The sequence below is a fragment of the Muscardinus avellanarius genome, assembly GCF_963383645.1.
Source record: "Muscardinus avellanarius genome assembly, chromosome: 1".
Lineage (NCBI taxonomy): Eukaryota > Metazoa > Chordata > Mammalia > Rodentia > Gliridae > Muscardinus > Muscardinus avellanarius.
In genome coordinates, this window is record NC_137786.1 from 134,839,247 (window position 1) to 134,856,940 (window position 17,694).

The 17,694-nt window shown below is 49.2% G+C and overlaps 1 protein-coding gene across 2 annotated transcripts in view; it reads right to left on the reverse strand.

The window, feature by feature from the left end:
* Positions 1-653: 653 nt before the first annotated feature.
* IGSF9B (immunoglobulin superfamily member 9B) overlaps positions 654-17,694 on the reverse strand; it is a gene marked incomplete at both ends in the record, with an annotated part of 48,209 nt that continues 31,168 nt past the window's right edge. For both annotated transcript variants that reach the window (XM_080706281.1, XM_080706280.1), the window contains 6 exons: positions 654-862; positions 3,678-3,799; positions 11,765-13,411; positions 14,013-14,058; positions 14,431-14,592; positions 16,926-17,010. In XM_080706281.1, coding sequence (XP_080562407.1) covers positions 654-862; positions 3,678-3,799; positions 11,765-13,411; positions 14,013-14,058; positions 14,431-14,592; positions 16,926-17,010 — 2,271 coding nt within the window. The remainder of the gene's footprint in view (positions 863-3,677; positions 3,800-11,764; positions 13,412-14,012; positions 14,059-14,430; positions 14,593-16,925; positions 17,011-17,694) is intronic.

Genomic DNA, 17,694 nt, shown 5'->3' on the forward strand with positions numbered 1-17,694 from the left:
ATGGTGACTTCAGCTGAGAGGCATAAATCCTGTTTCAGCAAGAGTAATCCCCCAAGACAAACATGAGGGCACCCCACTTGCTCACAGCCAGCTCTGCTCCCAAACCCCAGTTGTCCACTACTGTCCTCCTTCCTCCATCGACCACAGGAAGAAACAGCGCTTTGCTTCAATGTACATATATATACACATAGAGAAACCCACCAACTACATACATGTGCAATTATATCTATATCTATATATATGTGGAGTCTGAAAGCTGGGATGGAAGTCCAGCCTCTCCCAGGACTCCAAAAACTGAAACTGAAGCCAAAAGCGGTAAAAGCCATTGCTTTCCTCTTCTTCGCTTCCGAAGACATTTGAAGAGGTGAGAAAAATCAAGTAAGAGGTGGGGTGGAGACAAATGTCTTCCTGTCCCCAACTTACTCCTTGACTTTGACCCACGGGCAGAAGGTCTAGCCCCCAGCCCTCTGTCCTGTGGACAAGGCCAGCTGGCCAGGACCTGGGGGGAAATCCCACTCTGGTAGGAAAGGGCATTCAGGACAAGGGTCTAGGCCATCCCTTGGTGGGCAGAGGAGGACAAGGCCCTGCACAGTGTCCCTCCCTGCCCCCATAGTCCTGCCCCCTGCCCTGGGGACACTTAGAGTGATGTGGAGTCACAGCAGAGTGGCGTGGCCTGGGTCATCGTGATCCACACTGTTGAGGATTGCCGTCTGGTCTTCTGGAAGCTGGCGGTGGCACAAGTCTGAGAGCCGGGCAAAGGGGTCAGGACGAGAGTGTCTCTTCTTCTTTCGGAGGCAGACAGCTTCGTCGGGCCACAGAACCTGAGAGTTGGGAAGCTGCTGATCCTGGGAGGCAGAACCGTCTAAAGAGAAGACAATACACACCAAAGAAAAGGGTGAAAAGGAAGAATGTGGCCTCACACATTCACCTTTTGCATCTGCTGAGTTTCTACTAGTGAAGAAAAGGGGTCACCTGAGGGAGCGGGATGCAATGTAGAAGGAAATACACCGACCACTGTGTGCGTGCACTCATATATCACTCTGATTCTCACTATGACATATAATTACAATGAACCAATAAAAATATATTTAAAAAGACTGCCTGAATATATGGAAGACAAGACCAAATTGCTGTGGAGAAGCTACCTTCTTTACTACTAAGACAACAAAACCCTGCTTCCTTCATTTCTATCAGAATCAAGGAAGCTGGATGGATATGATTTTTCTTTCTGTGAACTCACAGATTTCATAAATCAATCTACAAATATTTCTTCTTCTGCAGTGGCTCCTGGATACCAGGCATCATGCTAGGTACTAAGAATCAGGGATTCTAAGAACAGGCTGCACTCTACACATTTTTCTCACCACCCCAAGCAATGATGGACTTTACATGAGATTTCAATAATATAAAATAGAGTAAGGCCCAGCCTCTTCCTGTTCTGCCAGGGTCACACTTCTACCATGGCCAATCTGGTGATGCGGTGGGAACGGTTAAAACATTATACTTGAGTATGGGGGTAGGGAGGAAGAAACAAACTATGCAGACTTAAAAAAAAAATAGAGAAACAGAATTTGCAGATGCTGAAAGTGTAACAAAGAACAATAAAACAAGTTCATGTGGTAACAAACAACTAAGGCATTGCTTCTGCTCTCTGAAGGGTTAACACTTGAATTATGAGCCTTCCACTCATCTGAGGGAAAATTATTCCCATCAGAAATAATGGCCAATGGGAGAGCTCTAAGTTATTAGTGAGTGTGGTACAGTCAAAGATCATCACACAGTGAGACTGGAAAGCGTATTAAAGGCAGGGGTATTAAAGGAATCTGAAAGCCTGCTCTGATTGCACATATATACACATGGAAAAGAAGATGCTATTCTGTCCTCTAAAGCTCACTTTGGTAGCTATGTGTAGAACATACTGCAGAAGGAGTGAGGATAAAACAGGAGAGCCAGCTGCAAGATGCTGCCCCAGCAGCCAAGGCAGGAAAGAGGGCACTAAGATGGTAGTCTAGTCAGGGGACAGCCCACACTGGCTAGGTTTAGGATACACTGTAAGGGCTGCGCCAACAGACCTTACCAAGTGGACATGAAGGCAAGAGAGAAACCAGGAAGAACTTGCCTTAGCAACTAAGTGGAAAGCAGTACCACTTACTAAACTGGAAAAGAAGTAAGGAGGAGGGGAGTTGGAAAGGATCATCAATAACTCTACTTGGGGCATATCAAAGGCTGATAAAAGCATCCAAGTGCATGTTCAATAGGCAACAGAGAATATGAAACTTGACCTGAGAGACAAGACCTGGGCAAAAGGCAGATATCTGAGAGTTGTCAACAACAGGGCAAGTACCAGGACCACCATCATCAAAACAAGACAGAATTTGATTGATGTGGCTTACTTTGCAACAAGCAAATAAATTTTTCTTACTATAATGTATAGTTATGAACCACATAATGGCATTTCAGTCAACAGTGGACCATATACACAATAACCCACTAAGACACTGCCCAGTGACATACTAGCCATCCTAGTTTATATAAGCACGCAGTATGATATTCACACAATGACAAAATTCCCTAATTCTGCATTTCTCAGAACATAGCCCTATCATTAAGTGATACATGACTACACACACACACACACACACACACACAAATACACACTATATATATATATATATATATATATATATATATATATATATATATATATAGATGGATCTTAAATGTAAATAGGTTCAAATAGGTTGGAAATTCAGCTTTGGGCTTCAGTTTCTCAGCCAAGCCCTAAAAAAAATTCATTTTCTTTTTCTTTGTCTCAGTATTCTCATTCATAAACTGATAGAAAACTAGTACCACTCAAAAGCTAAGTGATTGATCCTGATCACCATCTTCCAATGATTTGGATGGCTTCCCTGATAGTAACACTTTTTCATGACTCTTTCTATAAAGAACGTTGCTCTATAGTAGTTATCAAAGATCTGCAGATAAACATCTGTGCATTCTTCCCTGAGAGTCTGCTACAACATTCCTAAAGCCATTGGTGGAAAGAGAGTATTTGCCAAATATCAAAGAATTTTCTAAAAGAGAGCTGAATTATTTGCATACTATTTTAGAAGCTACCTATCATTGCTGGATAAACTTCAGACATATTTCAATGGAGGTGCACTTTTCAAGATAATGAGATTTTACTCTTTGTTGCTGAGTAAAGTGTGGTCAACCTGAGAAGGCTGGTCTATGCCACATGTACCCTAAGCACTATCACTCCTGTGTTCAACTAAAAGGCTTGAAATGATAAAGGAAAGAATGTATAAGGAAATAGAGAATTTAAAAAATATATTATTTTCAAAAATATATTAAAATAATATGATAGATTTTTCTAAAGCTCTATGTATAGCCGAGGCTCTGCAAATACATATACCACCAAGAGTGATGGTTCCCTAGGTGGAAAGGAATGAATTGAATGGGGGAAATCTGATTTTAGCTTTATCTCTCTCAATTTTTACATGAAAATAAAATTTGTGTATTACTTGAAAATGGCTGTTTAAAAGGAAACAAAGAACAAGAGAAGCTGGTGGATTCAATTCTAGAGAAAACCCAAGGTTGAGATCCTGGGCCCAACAATCCTAATCGTATGGGAAAGCAAGGTGGGAAAAGAGGAGTGGGCACTTCCCACCGTTTACCGGATCGTTTCTTTGACTTCGAAGAGCCCTTGGATGACTTTTTGGGCTTCTTTATCCGTTGGTATTTCAGAGCCTCCAGCCTCTCAGGTGCAGCAGCATTCCCGGGTACAGGTGGAAGTGTTCTGCAAGGGACAATTAGAGAGGCACAGGTCAGCTCCCAGATGGGGGAGCTTTGCAAGAGGGGCTGGAAGAAAGCCAAAGGCAGCCGTAGAAGGATGGAGCCCAGGGCTATGGGAGTCCGAGGTGTCCACAGTGGCTCCTTGCCACCTGCCTTCCTATTGCTCCTGGAAAGGAAAAAAACCAGAAAACTGCAGTGGCAGGTGGCCTACCTCAGATGCAAGCCAACCTGTAGTGCAATCAGAAGACCCTAGGAAAGGGAGAGAGAGACTTTAATAGTCAGCTCTGTCACAGAGAAGTCAGGCTGGGATGAGCAAGTGTCAGAGAAAGGTGGGTTCAACATCTGCAGTTCTTTCCTAGAAATTATCACAATCAAGACCTTTAACTGAAAAGTAAAATAGCAGTTTAAAGTGGAAGGAGGTGAGCAACTCTAATCACAATGAAGTATTCTGTCTCCATAAAAGGGAAGGGCTAAATGAGAAACCCAATGCCCAGTGAGATGAAAGCTCCACAAACCCATCTTTGTTGGACGACTTCCCTTCTGTGTGCAAGATTCAGCCAGAACCTCACAGGTAATAGCAACAAATACTTGTCACAAAACAACCTTTTCAGCAGGGGTGTCTACTTGACCCTCTGCAGACTTGGCTGGTTTCCTCAGTATTGTTTGAAAACAGAAGAGGGTAGAAGTAGATTATGACAGTGTGTCCAATCTACAGCTTCATGAAGCCCTTGCTGTCTGTAACAAGTATCCAGTGAACTCTATAAGATCAACAGAGATTCCAAGGTGGCTGGAAGAGGAGACCCATGTAGGTAGGTCCCTCTTTCTCCATCCATTTGGGGTATGCATTTTGTCATTTGCCTGATGGATTGACTGCATGGTGAGGACACAGTCAACCATTTAACCAGAGTCCATCCAAATGGTAGCAAAGTGAGCTGAAAGGACAGCAGCATCTGATAATCGGTGCATGGTAACAAGAACATTTCAAGAGTTACAAAAGAAGAAATTCTAGAAGACATGTTATCAGTATCATTTCTTCTCAAAGCAAGCCAACTTGGAGCCTGAGGAATAAAGGAGGACACTCTTTCCTTTATTATTAAAGAGACACGAGGCACTCTTTCTTCCCACCAGTGCTGGTATTAGGAGGTGATCAGGGAAGAAGGGACATTCTGGGCCATGTCAGCAGAGATGACTCATATTCTTTCCCTCTTTGGCCTCCCCATCTCCCTCCCTCATTTCCATCACAATCAGATTTTAGTAAATCCTGATCAAAAGACAATCTTGTGAGGTCCAAAGAAGTTCTCAAAGGTCAGCAAACAATCTGAGGTTGAAAAAAAAATGAGAGGGGGATGAAAAGACTGCAGCCTCATCTCCCCAACACTGGATGTCCCTGTGAGCATGAGGGAAGAGAAAACTTACAGGCAGGCGTATGCAGTGAAGCTTCTGGTCTCTCTGCTGTAGGAATTGGCAATGAAATGACCTCCATCTCCTTTGATGGATGTCACCATTCTGGAGTCTTTTAGTGCATTAAGTATCAAGAAAGCTCCTTCAAAGTCCAAGTCAGAAACAACGTCTTGGCTCTCCATAGCTCCTGACAGCAGCCCACACACACATCTCATGGAATAGTAATCCTATTCACATCAGAAATCGATTTCTCCCCCAAGACCCAATATGCTAATGTCTCATCCTTCCTCTTGGACAAGCCCCAGAGTTTACCCATAGACACCTTCTACCATAGTAACTGCTGGAAGGGATTTAGAAAGGGTGGAGATGGCAAGGGTGGAAGAATTCTGCATTCCATGGCTGGGAGAATGCCCTCACCCCCTCAGCCTTGACCCAGGCTTTTTCATGCTGCCTAAAAAGAAAATCAAAGATACAAATCTTCCTGCTTGATTCGCTCTATCTCCTTGTCCTGTCCAGCCTCTTCAGAAAGACCATACAAACTGAGGAATGTATGGTCCAAAGAGGCATATAACAGGCAAGAATAGTGTTGTCCAGCAGGATCCTGAGTGACCCACAGCCAGACAAGGTTCTCAGTTACCCCGGGTTATAGGCAGGGCAGTGGATTAAGCATCAATTTTCTCCTCCTCTCCACTGCCGAAGAGCAAATTCCACTTGCCTGGGTGCACCACTTGCCTGGTGAGATACTGTGGATGGGAGGTGGAAGAAATCCACTCATGTATGCACTATGACCAAAGAAAAGGTTAAGTCCATCCTGAAGTCAGGTCACAGACCATTAGAGCAACTGACATAGGGCACCACTGAAAATTCCTTCAAGCCAAGTGAAACTTCTATGGGAATATTATTGCTACAATCAATATATTACTACTACTATCATCTTTATCATATAGCATTATGTACCACTTACCATGCTAGGCACTGTCTTATGTTCTCTACTATAGACAATATTATAATATTATAATAGTCTTTAATTTTACAACAACCCCCCAGAGATGAATACTACATTGATTTCTATTTCAGGTGAAGAAGCTGAGGTTTGGAGAGATTGAGCGATTTATCTGATAACCCAGTGTTGAGGAACCAAGCTGAAACTCTTTAGCATTACACTATACTGCTCTTCAAATTTCTTTTCAATAAAAAGAGGCACAGAAACTATAACAGAATGAAAACACTGTTTTTACACCAAACCTGAGAAATAATAATAATAAACCTTGTGATGCAATAGATGCTAGTTACTAACACGCTCTACTTCAGTGTCAGAATCAGGATAAGACAAACTAGGGATGGGAAAACTGACTAAAGTTAAATCATAAGGCAAAATTTTCCAAATAAGTCAATGGGATGAAGATGCTCATCTACCCTGGAGTAACAGCCAAACCCAGCCCCTCCAAGACACATGTTTCCCTCTTGCCATGGCTCCTGGCTCAGGGCTTGGCCACTTGAGAGGAGAGGGCTCCTGGGTGCACCAGGATCATCGCCTAATGCCAGAGGAAAAAAATAATAGCAAGTGTCTAGCAGGACAGGTGGATGGAAGCGGACAGGCAAAAGTGTCTACATTTGGCAAATTATACAGAAAAGAAACATAAAATGTGTTCTGAAAGACTTTACTAGCAGCATAGAAAGCTGTCTAGCATCAAAATCAAAATGCTTCCATTTTTTTAGCAAGGGTGACCATGTCCCCTGCTAACATCGAGCCCACTCGGTGCCTTTCCCATTAGGGAGCTTCTGGTACAGATGCCTCAACTAAGGAGCTGGGGTTAAACAACTCCTTCCTATCCCTGGAATAAAGCTTTCCAATAAAACTGAGTGTGACCTGTAGAAGATCCTGTTATGCAACAAAACCGAACCCTGGGCTGCCCAAGAAGTTGAGTTCCTAGTTCTCCTTCCGATCAGCCTAAATATTTCTAAATACACAAGAATGCCACAGACTCTGGGATTCTTCTCCCAGGAAAATCAATGAAAGGGGACCACTAAGGAACAAAGGCTTCAAAGCCTACAGGGGTCTCTGGATCTTCCATTTCCCAAAAATCAGTTATTGTACCAATATTTTTGTTTGTTGGAATTGTTTGTTTGCTTGTTGGTAGTGGAGATCAAACTCGGAGGCATTCTACCTCAGAATGCCTTTTTAAATTTTTTTTACCCTCACTCCTTTTTTATTTTCCATTTTGAAATAGGGTCTTGCTGAGTTGCTGAGAATCTTGCTAAGCTGCTGAGGCTGGCCTCCAATCTGTAATCATCCCGTCTCAGCCTCCCAAGTACTGGATTGCAGCTGTGTGCCCAAATACCCAGCACCTGGGGTTTTCTTTACTTCCTATTCTCTTCTCTCTTTTTCTCCTTCTCCCTCTTCTCCCCAAAAATGTCCCACCAAACCCTGATAATCACACCCATTTAACTTAGGAGGTCTTTTTTTGTTTCGCTCTCTGCTTACCTATAGTAGCAGGCAAACCTCGTGACAGGAAAGTCAAAATCCATCCAGACACTTTTTCTGTCGGCACCCTACAACCTGACCATTACAACACTGTTCTAAGTCCCCAGACAATAGGCAGGGCCGTGATTTCTCTTCACTGTCCAAGAACAAACCCCATTGTCTAGTGAGATATTGTGGATGGGAGGTGAAAGAAATCCACTCATGTATATGCTATGACCAGGGAAAACTCAAGTCCATTCTCCATGTACCCCATGGACAACTGGGGCACACAGGTCAGCACCAACCCAGCTTGACCACAAGATGGTCCCTCTGGGCAGGGGCGGGGCACAGACCAACTGCTCTACCTCAGAAGTTGGGAGAGGTTTGTATCCAAATGGGGGCTCCTTCCTACATGCACTTAGCAAAGGGGGCTGCATCCTAGACTCCAGATCCCCTCTACATCACTGAGGTCATGACAGATATTAAAGGGAAGACGGGATTACACAGAAATGTGAGAAAAGGACACTACCAGCATCACATGGGAACTGAGCGATTAGCTCAGCAACCCCAGCAAGCCACAGAAGGACAGGCCCACACAACACAACTCTCCACACTGAGATGGGAGTTGGGAAGAGGAGAAAAAGGGGAGAGAGAAAAGAGGGGAGGAGGGGCAGGCAACAACAGGTATGGCAGAAGGCACAGGAAAGAAGTTGAAGGGAAAAGAAACAGAGCGAGAACGAACGTAGACAAGAGGTGTGACAACTTCTCCAAGCAAGACCAAGTGGGGACACATGCAAAGGCTCAGCATGAAGACAGCATCTACAGAGGAGTCTGCCGTCTCCCCGGGCCCCACAGCTGCTGTGCCCAGTGAGATTCTCAGCAAGCAGGAGAGCGAGCAGAGGCTCCTGTTGCCCAGCACCACGAAGGTCTAACTCGGAGGATGTGGAAGGAATTCATTCTCCTAGGCTGGGGATGCTGGCCAGGACCGGGACAGGAACAAGGGTCCCTCATTGCTGCCCCTGGTTTCTGGGTTTGCCACAGCAGTGATAGGATAGCTGGGTTCTCTCAGATCTAGCATGGGGAAGAAGAGGGGTCACTAGGAAAACAGGGGATCAGTGGAGCTGAGAGGGGAGTCATAACTGAGGGACAGTGGGGAAGGTGGGGAAGGAGCAGGATGGCTAGTCACCCTCTCTCTGCAAAAGCATCCATCTAGGAGGTGGCACCAGGCCTGTGGAGCAGGTGAGCTCGTAAGCAGGTGCCTGCACCACTGGTGCCTGCAGCAGGGCACCCAGTCAGCCTCGTGGCTGCTGACAGTTTTACAGGTTGTAAAGACATGTCAAGGCCCTCCCTCCTGGGGGAGGCTACTCTTATGATGGAATGTGATTTATAGTCCAGAGTTGGGAAAATCAGACTCCCTCCACATGGCGAGGTGGAGATGGAGCGCAGCTACATCTCACCTGGGGAAACCAAAATGCCCAGACAGACGATCTCTTCCCCCATCAGGGTATTGGGTACAATGTGCATGCTCCCAGCTGAATGAGCAATGGAGCCCGTGGCAAAAAGAAGTAGCTTTTTAGATAATTGCATGAGAAGGCAAGGCTTGTTTAGTGTCCTGAGCCTCTTTAAGAGACTTGATGGCCCCGACAAAGGCCACATTCTTTTGGCCTCCTCCTTGATGGATGTTAAGAGGAGGAGTCGGACAGGCAGGGCAGGATCATGCAGTCTGATCCATGGGCTTCTCACCTCTTCCTTCTTCCTGAGGGAGGCTCTTTCCAAAACCCTCTCCTAAGAGCCTGACCCAAGGGGGTCAGCATAGCTCTTACAGGGATCTTGAAAGGAATTTGAATCCAAGGGCAAGGTCATATTTCAGTCCCTGTAATGACCTTGCAGAAGGCAAGGGGCACGAGGAAGTCATGCCATTTAAGCCATTCTCACCTGACATGACTGGAGGCCACTGACTGAGGAAGACCTAGATGCTGCGGGGAGCTCTCTGGGCTCCTTGATAACCTATTACTATGATCCTAAGAAGGGGGTCAGGGATCAGCAACCCCAGGGGAAGATCTGAGTCTTGGTATAGTGGGCGGGAAGGTGGGAGACATAATGACTGAGGCTGCTGGGAAAACAGGGCAGAGGAGAGGGGCTGGGAAGATGGTGAGGAGAAGGTTCTGGATATTGGTGTAGGGCAGATAGGTCCCTGAGGGTGGAGATGCAAAGCAGACCGTGGGCATCTGGGGTCCCTCGGGTGCATGCAGGGCCCCAGGCTGCTATGGGAGGCTCTGGGTGTGTTGGCAGCAGGATGAAGGAAATCTGAGTGAGAGCATCTGCAGGGGGTTCTGGGAAGGGCTGGCCGTGGACCAGGAGTTTAAGCTGCAGCTAGGCAGTGCCTGGGCGCAGCCTGCAGGCAGCTGGAACAGCCGGAGCAGCAAGATGTGGGGAACCCAGAAGCCATGGGAACGGCAGCTGACCCCCACGGGGCAGTGAGGGGAGGGGGTTCAGATCCCCTGTCCAGGAAGCGATGGCCCTGCCGAAGCCCCCGTCCGTCTGCCCGCCCCCGCCCACCCGGCCGAGGAGCTCCCTTACCTATTGAGCTGAGGAGAGGCTTGTCTCGACAACACTGCCCAGATAGCTGAGATCAATCAGAAACAAAGCAGTTACCAACACCGGCCAGGGGGAACCACCCACGCACACCCAGAGGGGAGGAAGGGGAGCACAGCGAGCAGAGACCCACAGGCCAGGCCAGAGAATGGGGTGAGGGAGGAGAGAGAGACGGAGAACCAGACGGTACGATGGAACAAAGCAGGTGAGGCGCTGCACAAAGCACAAACAGGGTGGCGGCGGCACCTCGGCACCTCCGGCAGACAGAGGGGCCCTAGCTACAGCTCTCTCACCTCCCCCAGGAGCGCCCCGCCAGGAGCACCAGCACTGGTACTGGATGAAGGTGAGCTTGCACTTCCAGGTACCAGAGAGTGGAAGGGAATGGGGGCAGGGGAGGGCTCTGGGCTCCCTCCTCCCCACTGCCTCCCATCCCCTACCACCAGGCCAGCCTCCTCTGGAACTCTGCTCCCCTCCACAGGCGGCTACATCAAGAAGAGAGACCGAAGTACTGAACCAGAGAGAAAGAGAAAAAGCAAGAGAGAGAGAGAGAGAGGGAAAGGGGGAGAGGGAGAAGAGGAAGGAGGGAGGGGTTTGAGGGGCACTAGAGTCGTGGCAGGCTCTTCTGAGCAATTCAGGTCAAACCAAAGGCGATGGAGAAGGAAGAAAGGTTGACAGAGACTGACTGGAGAAGGAAGGCAGGGCAAGGAGCAGGAGGGGCAGAAGGAGGGCAGGACAGAGAGACAGGGAAGAAGAGGCACAGACAGGCGTCCAGGCCGACTCTGGTACCTGGAATACCAGCTGCTACAGATTAGAGTGTGCTCTCTCAGGCGGGCTGATCGCAGGAGCTTGTCTGTCTGTCTGTCTCTCTGCAGCTTCCTGCGAGGCACACAGGTGGGGATGGGGGAAGTGGCTCACAAGGCCTGAGACTGTCCTCCCAGCCTCCAGGTGCACCCTTCCTGGAGAGGCCGTGGACAGGCCTGAAGTCCGGCGCTTACTAAGACTACTAAGGGGCAGGAGCTTGGGAACAGGCAGCCCCTGACCTGGTGGTCCGGGGCAGGAGGGGCTCCAAGGTCCTGCTTAGCAAGGAAGAGGGGCCGAGGAAGAGAAGGAGACTGGAAACAGGGTCTGTGGACAACTCCAGGGAACCACCACCCAGTGCCAAGATCGCAGGGACACGGAGGGCCTGGACTTCAAGGGCAGCACTCACAGAAGTCATCTCTGATATGCCATGTCCCCCTCCCCTTCTCCCAAGCTTCCCACTATGCTGTGGGCCTTCTGAGCACACTGGGCTGAGTGGAGAAGGTCTCCAAAGCTTCTGCTGGGATACCTGGGCAGATAAGCCCCGCCTTGCCCCGGTGCCATTGCCACGGCCAGAACTCCTGCCGAAGAGATGCTGCAGCATGTCCAACAAGCCCTGTCATTGGGGTGATGGAAGGGTGGCTGGCAGGGCGAGGTATGGGGGGAAGGGAGCTGACCAGGTGAGGAGGGCAGGAGACAGCTCACACTTACCCTGAAGTAGGTAACGTTGTTGGGGGCTCTGGTCGGAGCAGCTCCTCCCCCATCCTCCGAGGGGAAGGTGTCTGTCCAAACACATCCAAGTTGTCCCCGGGCGCTGCAGGGGCAGGGCCCGGTGGAGGGGAGGGGTAGCCAGTGGCCAGAGTGGTAAAGCCCATGGCGGGCCGGTAGCTGGGGCTCCCGCTGCGGCTGCTCTGGGAGGGGGAGCCCGTGGACGGTGTGGACTTGCGAGAGAAGCTGACCGCAGCTGGCGGCTGCAGGGTAATCTCTGACATCTCCGCCTGCTGTAGGAGGCCTGGGCGAGGCCGGGCCCGGGCGGCGAGCTCGGGGGAGCCAGTGCGGGAACTGAGGGGGCTTTGGGTCAGAGGTGAGAGCCGGGAGGGCTGTAGCACCACTTGATGTAAACTGGGCTCGGCACGCCGGGCCTGCCGGGGGCTGGGCCGGGGCCGGGGCTCATACCACCGGGTGTCCAGGCCAAATGTGCTGGGGCCGCCATGCCCCCCCGGCTCTGCCGGCTCGGGGTAAGGCAACACGGGTATGCCCATACCTTGGCTGGTATGTCTTAGCTGCCCTTGGCTCACCAGAGGTTGCATAGGTCTGTCCTGCCATTTGGTGGCGGGGGGCCCTGGGACAGGGCCCCTCCCAGGTGACTTGCCTGCCCAACCCTTTGGCGCCTCCAGAGACAGTATGCCTGGGTAGGCCGCGGGCACCTGGAGGGAAGTGGGGGGCAGTCCTCGGGGCAGGCAGGCCTTGGGCTGCAGACTCTCGGCCACATCACAGGGGTGCAGCTGGTGAGGGAACATCATGGCTGGGGTTTCCAGCCCCCCGAAGGGGAATTCTGGCCGGCCCCAGGGCTCAGGAGAGCGCCCTCCTGTGGGTGTTTGAGTCAAGGGGAGCGTGCTGTTAGAAGCGTTCTCTCCGTTTTCCTCAGGGATGGTGGGGTGGCCGAAAGGCCCCTCAGTGTGCAGGGGTGGGGATGACATGACCGAGCTCAAGGGGCTGCCCACCTCCGGCATGTAGAAGGGAGGTGGCTCCACTTCACCAGGGCTGCTGCTGCTGAGGTACCCATAATACTGGCCATGTTGGAAGGGCCGGGGGGCGGGGGGCCTAGCTTGGCCAGTGGCCTGGAGCCGACCTCCCAGGCCACTGGAGCCCTCCAGCCCACGGGGCTGGAAACGAGGGCTGTACGCTGGTGGTGGCAGGTAGGACTCCTGACTGGAAGACAGGGGCGTCAGCTGGGACTTCAGGGCAGCCACAGATGTGGGCACCAGTGGGTCTTCGTTCTCCTCGTCTGACTGACGAAACTCAGGGTACATGTCAGTCTCTTCCGCAAAGGGGAAACCCTCGATGCGCCGGCTCTTCATGGAGGGCTCTATCTCTGAGGGGTCCATCACAAAGCGGCCGTCGGGACCCCTGCTGATCAGCTCAATGGGGGTCGTGGCCTCTGCCTCAGCCTCTGCTTTGGCCACACTGTATTTCTTGCTGCTGATAGCCCTCTTGGTCTTTTTGTACAGGGACAGCTCCTTCTCCCGGGTGGGGCTCAGCATCCTCTTGGCCACGGGCTGGCCCTGGTCATCGGAAGACTCAGATGGGGCCCGGAGTGTGCGGATGCTCTCTGGACTCACTTTACCGGAAGACAAGCTGTGGGGAGAACAAGAGAAGGGGGGGGGGGGCTGAGGGTGTCATGAACTGGCCTAGAGCCTCTTTTCATTCTCCTAACAAAAACCAGCCAACTCCTAGGAAGGCTAACATTAAAGAAAAACAGCAGGGATGAGATGAATATGGCAGTAAGAAATACACTGGCCAATTCTCAATTGTCTAGACATGCATTGTCCATTTCTGGAATAAACACCCACATTGCCACTTTTTTCCTGGCCTGCTCCTATATTTGGCATGGTCTGTCACGCTCTAAGTACACCTACAACTTCATTCCCAGGTTTTTCAAGAAATGCAAGCTCATTTAATACCAACTTAAGCAAAACATATCATGAAGGCAAATCTGTTAGGACAGAAAAAAATTAGAGAGGTACATTGCAAGGCTAAAAAAAAAAAAGATGTGACCCACTTGTTTGGATTATCTATACTTCTGCTCCCTCCATCTATGTGAACAACTTAAAGTTAACATAGAAGCCAAGCAACAGAAAACAGCTTAGAAACACAGAAATGGGGTGGAGTGAAGCAAACTGTCCCCATGTCTAGCTCCCCCTCTCCCCACATACCGCCAACAGCCAGAGATACTTACGGAGACTCAAGACTCTTCCTACAGTGAGTGATGGAGAGCGGAGGGTCTGGAAGGAAAAAGGAAGAGAGAAAGCCCACTGAGACCTGCATCTATAATAACCCAGCATCCCATGCCCAGGTGTCTGCAGGGAGGACCAAAGCAAAGCTACACAAGGTAAATACCACATTCCTATTGGTTCCTATGTATCCAGCTATGTGCACCACCAGCCCTGCCTTCCCTCCAGCTCTGTTATCTTCCGACTCTCCCTACCACCTTCTTTCCTCCTCCCTATTTCAAGTCAAAACCCACTGGCAGCTCTGCCCGCAAGATCCCAGTTTCCCTGTTTCCAAAGAGGCCTTGCTACAAATGGCCCATCGCTCCTGATTGGGAGCATTTGAAATGGGGCCAGGTAGAGAAAGGGGAGGGGGCAGACACCCACCTTTTTTTCGCTTGAGCTTGCGCTTGCGCTGCTTGTTGACAAAGCAGGCGGCCAGAGTGCTGAACAGGATGGCAGCTGCCAAGAAGCAGATGGTAGCGACAATTCCAGCCAACACAGGCCGGGCCAGCCCGTCGTCAGTCAGGTCTGGCTGTGGGAAGATGTCTGCAAGGAGGTCCAGAGAACACTGGTGGATCCCATCCCTCAACATAGCACCCCCCACCCTCTCTGACACTAGGTCCCCAAGTACTGTGCCCTACTGTTATACAACAGGCAATGCCCAGGATCCACCCCCATGCTCAATTCCAACATATGAAGAGGGTCATATGGTTCGTAAGACAGAGTAAAAGAGATGGTCCAGAGAAATCAAGTAACCTCTACACAGCTCATAAAGAAGAAACGATCACTGCAATAATCACTTCTTTCTAATGCTTTACATGTTGCAAAATACACAAATGCATCCTATCAGTTCCTCTCCCATTAACTCCAGGAGGAAGACAGAACACACTAAGTGAACTGTTCTCAGTCTCTAAATGAAAACCCCTGATTTGCTGAGTTCGACTTGTTCCAGCTGCTCTCAGCATCCAAGCCAGATCCCAATTGTTCTAACTTTCAGTCCAGAATTTCTGGTGTTCCCCTATGCTATATCTGAAAAATGAGAGCCCAGAGGTGTAGGTACCTAGAGTGTAAAGTACTAGAGAAGGGAGAGGCACTGTTGCAATAGAGTTCAGACTCAGCCATTTTCTAAGTCATTCCAGGGCAGGCATATAGCTTTCTGCAGCAAGGATAAGCAGGCCCTGGCCCTCTAAGCTATAGACGAATGCTAGAGCTAGCAGGGATGGCAGAGACAGCCCGTTTCTCTCACTTTACAGGCAAAGATCTGAGCCAAAATTCACAGAGCTAATTCTAATGTCAGAAATGGGACTGGAACCCCAGTCCACTGTATCATCCTCAAAGGACAGTTGCATCAGTAAGTGCCACTCTTCAGGTTCATCAAAGGGAAAAATCAATATATTGTGATATAGCTGGCCAGATTTCATTGCTATGTCAATGATAATAATGGATAAAAATAACCCAAATTATGCTGATGGTTCGAGCGGAAAACAAATGCCGCAGCCTTTGGAAACAGGGTCTTAAATACAGGAGGTGCTGAGGTAGCGTGTCCTCATCACCTGTGTGGAATTATCTGAGTAGGCATGTTTCTTTTCAGGAGCCAAGCAGAAAGCCACTGAGCACAGGATGGTTCACGGAAATGAACCCACAAAATGCTCCAGCCTTCTACTGTGGCTTTGACTACGACTTCTGTGTTCCTCCATCTCTCCAAGTCTTCCCTGGAGAGAAGCCAAGACAGAAGTGAGCTGGGTTCTGCTGCCTATAGGAGGTAACTCTGTCTTACAAAATAAGTCCCAAGGTGCCTCATATATGAAACACAAACCACACTCCGCCTCTCCCCCAACTCCCATGCTCCCTGGCAGCTCTGGTTTCCCCTCCCCCAGCCTGCCTGCACCTGCACTTTTGTAACACTATCGGGCTTGCTGCCTGAGCTTTTGGCCAAGATCCTTGGCCCCTGATCCCTAAGGCCTCTGTACATGCTGTGCCCAAGGAAATAGTGTCATGGCTTGCTCATTAAGCAAGAGCCTCTTCCAGACTGAGGACACCACTTCCCTGGGAGAGGGACTCTGCTATGTTTCAGGAACTGGAGCTAGAGAGAAGATGTGTAGAAATGGGACCAGTGCCAACAGAAAGAAAGATAAATGGATAAAATGCTAGGGAGTTGGCTTTATTTAGCCTGAAAACATCTAGGGAGAGGAAGGAAGGCAGAGAAACAACACCAAACAACAATTTTCCAAATAAAAGCCACATAATTATAAAGAAGCCTATAATAGGCATCCAGCAAATACTTGTTGACCTGCGGCGTCTTCCCCGCAATGCATGGCCCCACCCCCATCACAGAGCACAGCTCTAGAAGAAGCAGGAAGCAGAGCACCAATAGTTTTTGTTGTTGTTGTTCGTGTCTGGAGATGGAACCCAGAGGCATTTGACCTCCGAGCTATACCTCCTGCCCTATTTTTTATTCCTTATTTTGAAACAGGGTCTAAGTTGCAGAGGACCTCACTAAGTAGCTGAGGCTGTCTGCGAACCACGATCCTCTGGTCTCAGCCTCTCGAATGCTGGGATTACAAGCATGCATAACCACACCCGGCTACCAATAATTCTTGAACCAAGTTCTTTTTGAGCACTGTAATGAGACAATTTGTTGAACTTCTTTCTGTGGTTATCCTATAGAACTGTGGAAAGCCCACCCCTTTAGTGGGATAAAATGCTATGCATGAATCTGCCAAGCTTCCAAAGTGCTGTGGCTCATGCAGTTGCAACTAGATACCTTAGTTTCCACCCAGCCTATCCTCCTATGTTAGGTGTTTCACAAAAGGACTCTTGCATGCAGCTCTGGGGCTTATGTCCCTATAGTTCTAGCAGAACCCCTGACCCCAAAGTACCTGTGCTGGAGACGCCGGCGATGTTGCTGGGCTCACTGATTAGATCCTGCATGACGGCCAAAACCCGGAATTCATACCAGGTGTCCTGCAGCCCAGGGATAATACCCAGTCAGCCAAGGGTCCTGAAACAACTACTCCCCCCACTACTACAAATCCCACAAATGACCTCTACAGAACAGGAGACCCGAGGCACCAGGATGCTGGTAGTATTAGTAGTAAGTGAGCACTAGCATTGGCCAATGGCTATGGTATAAATATTCTCACCATGACTGATTTTAAGTTATGGACATGAGGTCACTTAGAGAGTTGTAAAGATAAAGGTACAATGGATTCTCAAAAGCCACTGTGGGCCAATTCCTGCATGCCACTAAATGAGCATCCAGGGAAGCAAGAGACAGAATGATAGTATAAGACTCTATCTATGAGATAAGCTACTTGCTTCCTCTCCTAAGATGGACATTCACATATAAGGGGGTCATCTGGGAAAAGAGACAATGTATTTTCCTGCAGGAGCTCTAAATTGTTAAAGTAAGGGTCCTTTGTTGGGCAGACCCAGAAGACAATCCTTCTGGGACCTCCTCTGCCCATCCTCATCAGAACCCAGTAAAGTGCTGTGGTCAGTGTTCTGATGATACATCTTGGCCTCTTGCTCTACCCTGCTGGCAAGTCCCCAGTGCCACCCAGCTGGCCCTCAAACTGGCAGACCTCAGCTGATGTGACCCGAGTAGTCTAAACCACAGCAGCAGATCTGGAAGTGTCCAGGGATGTG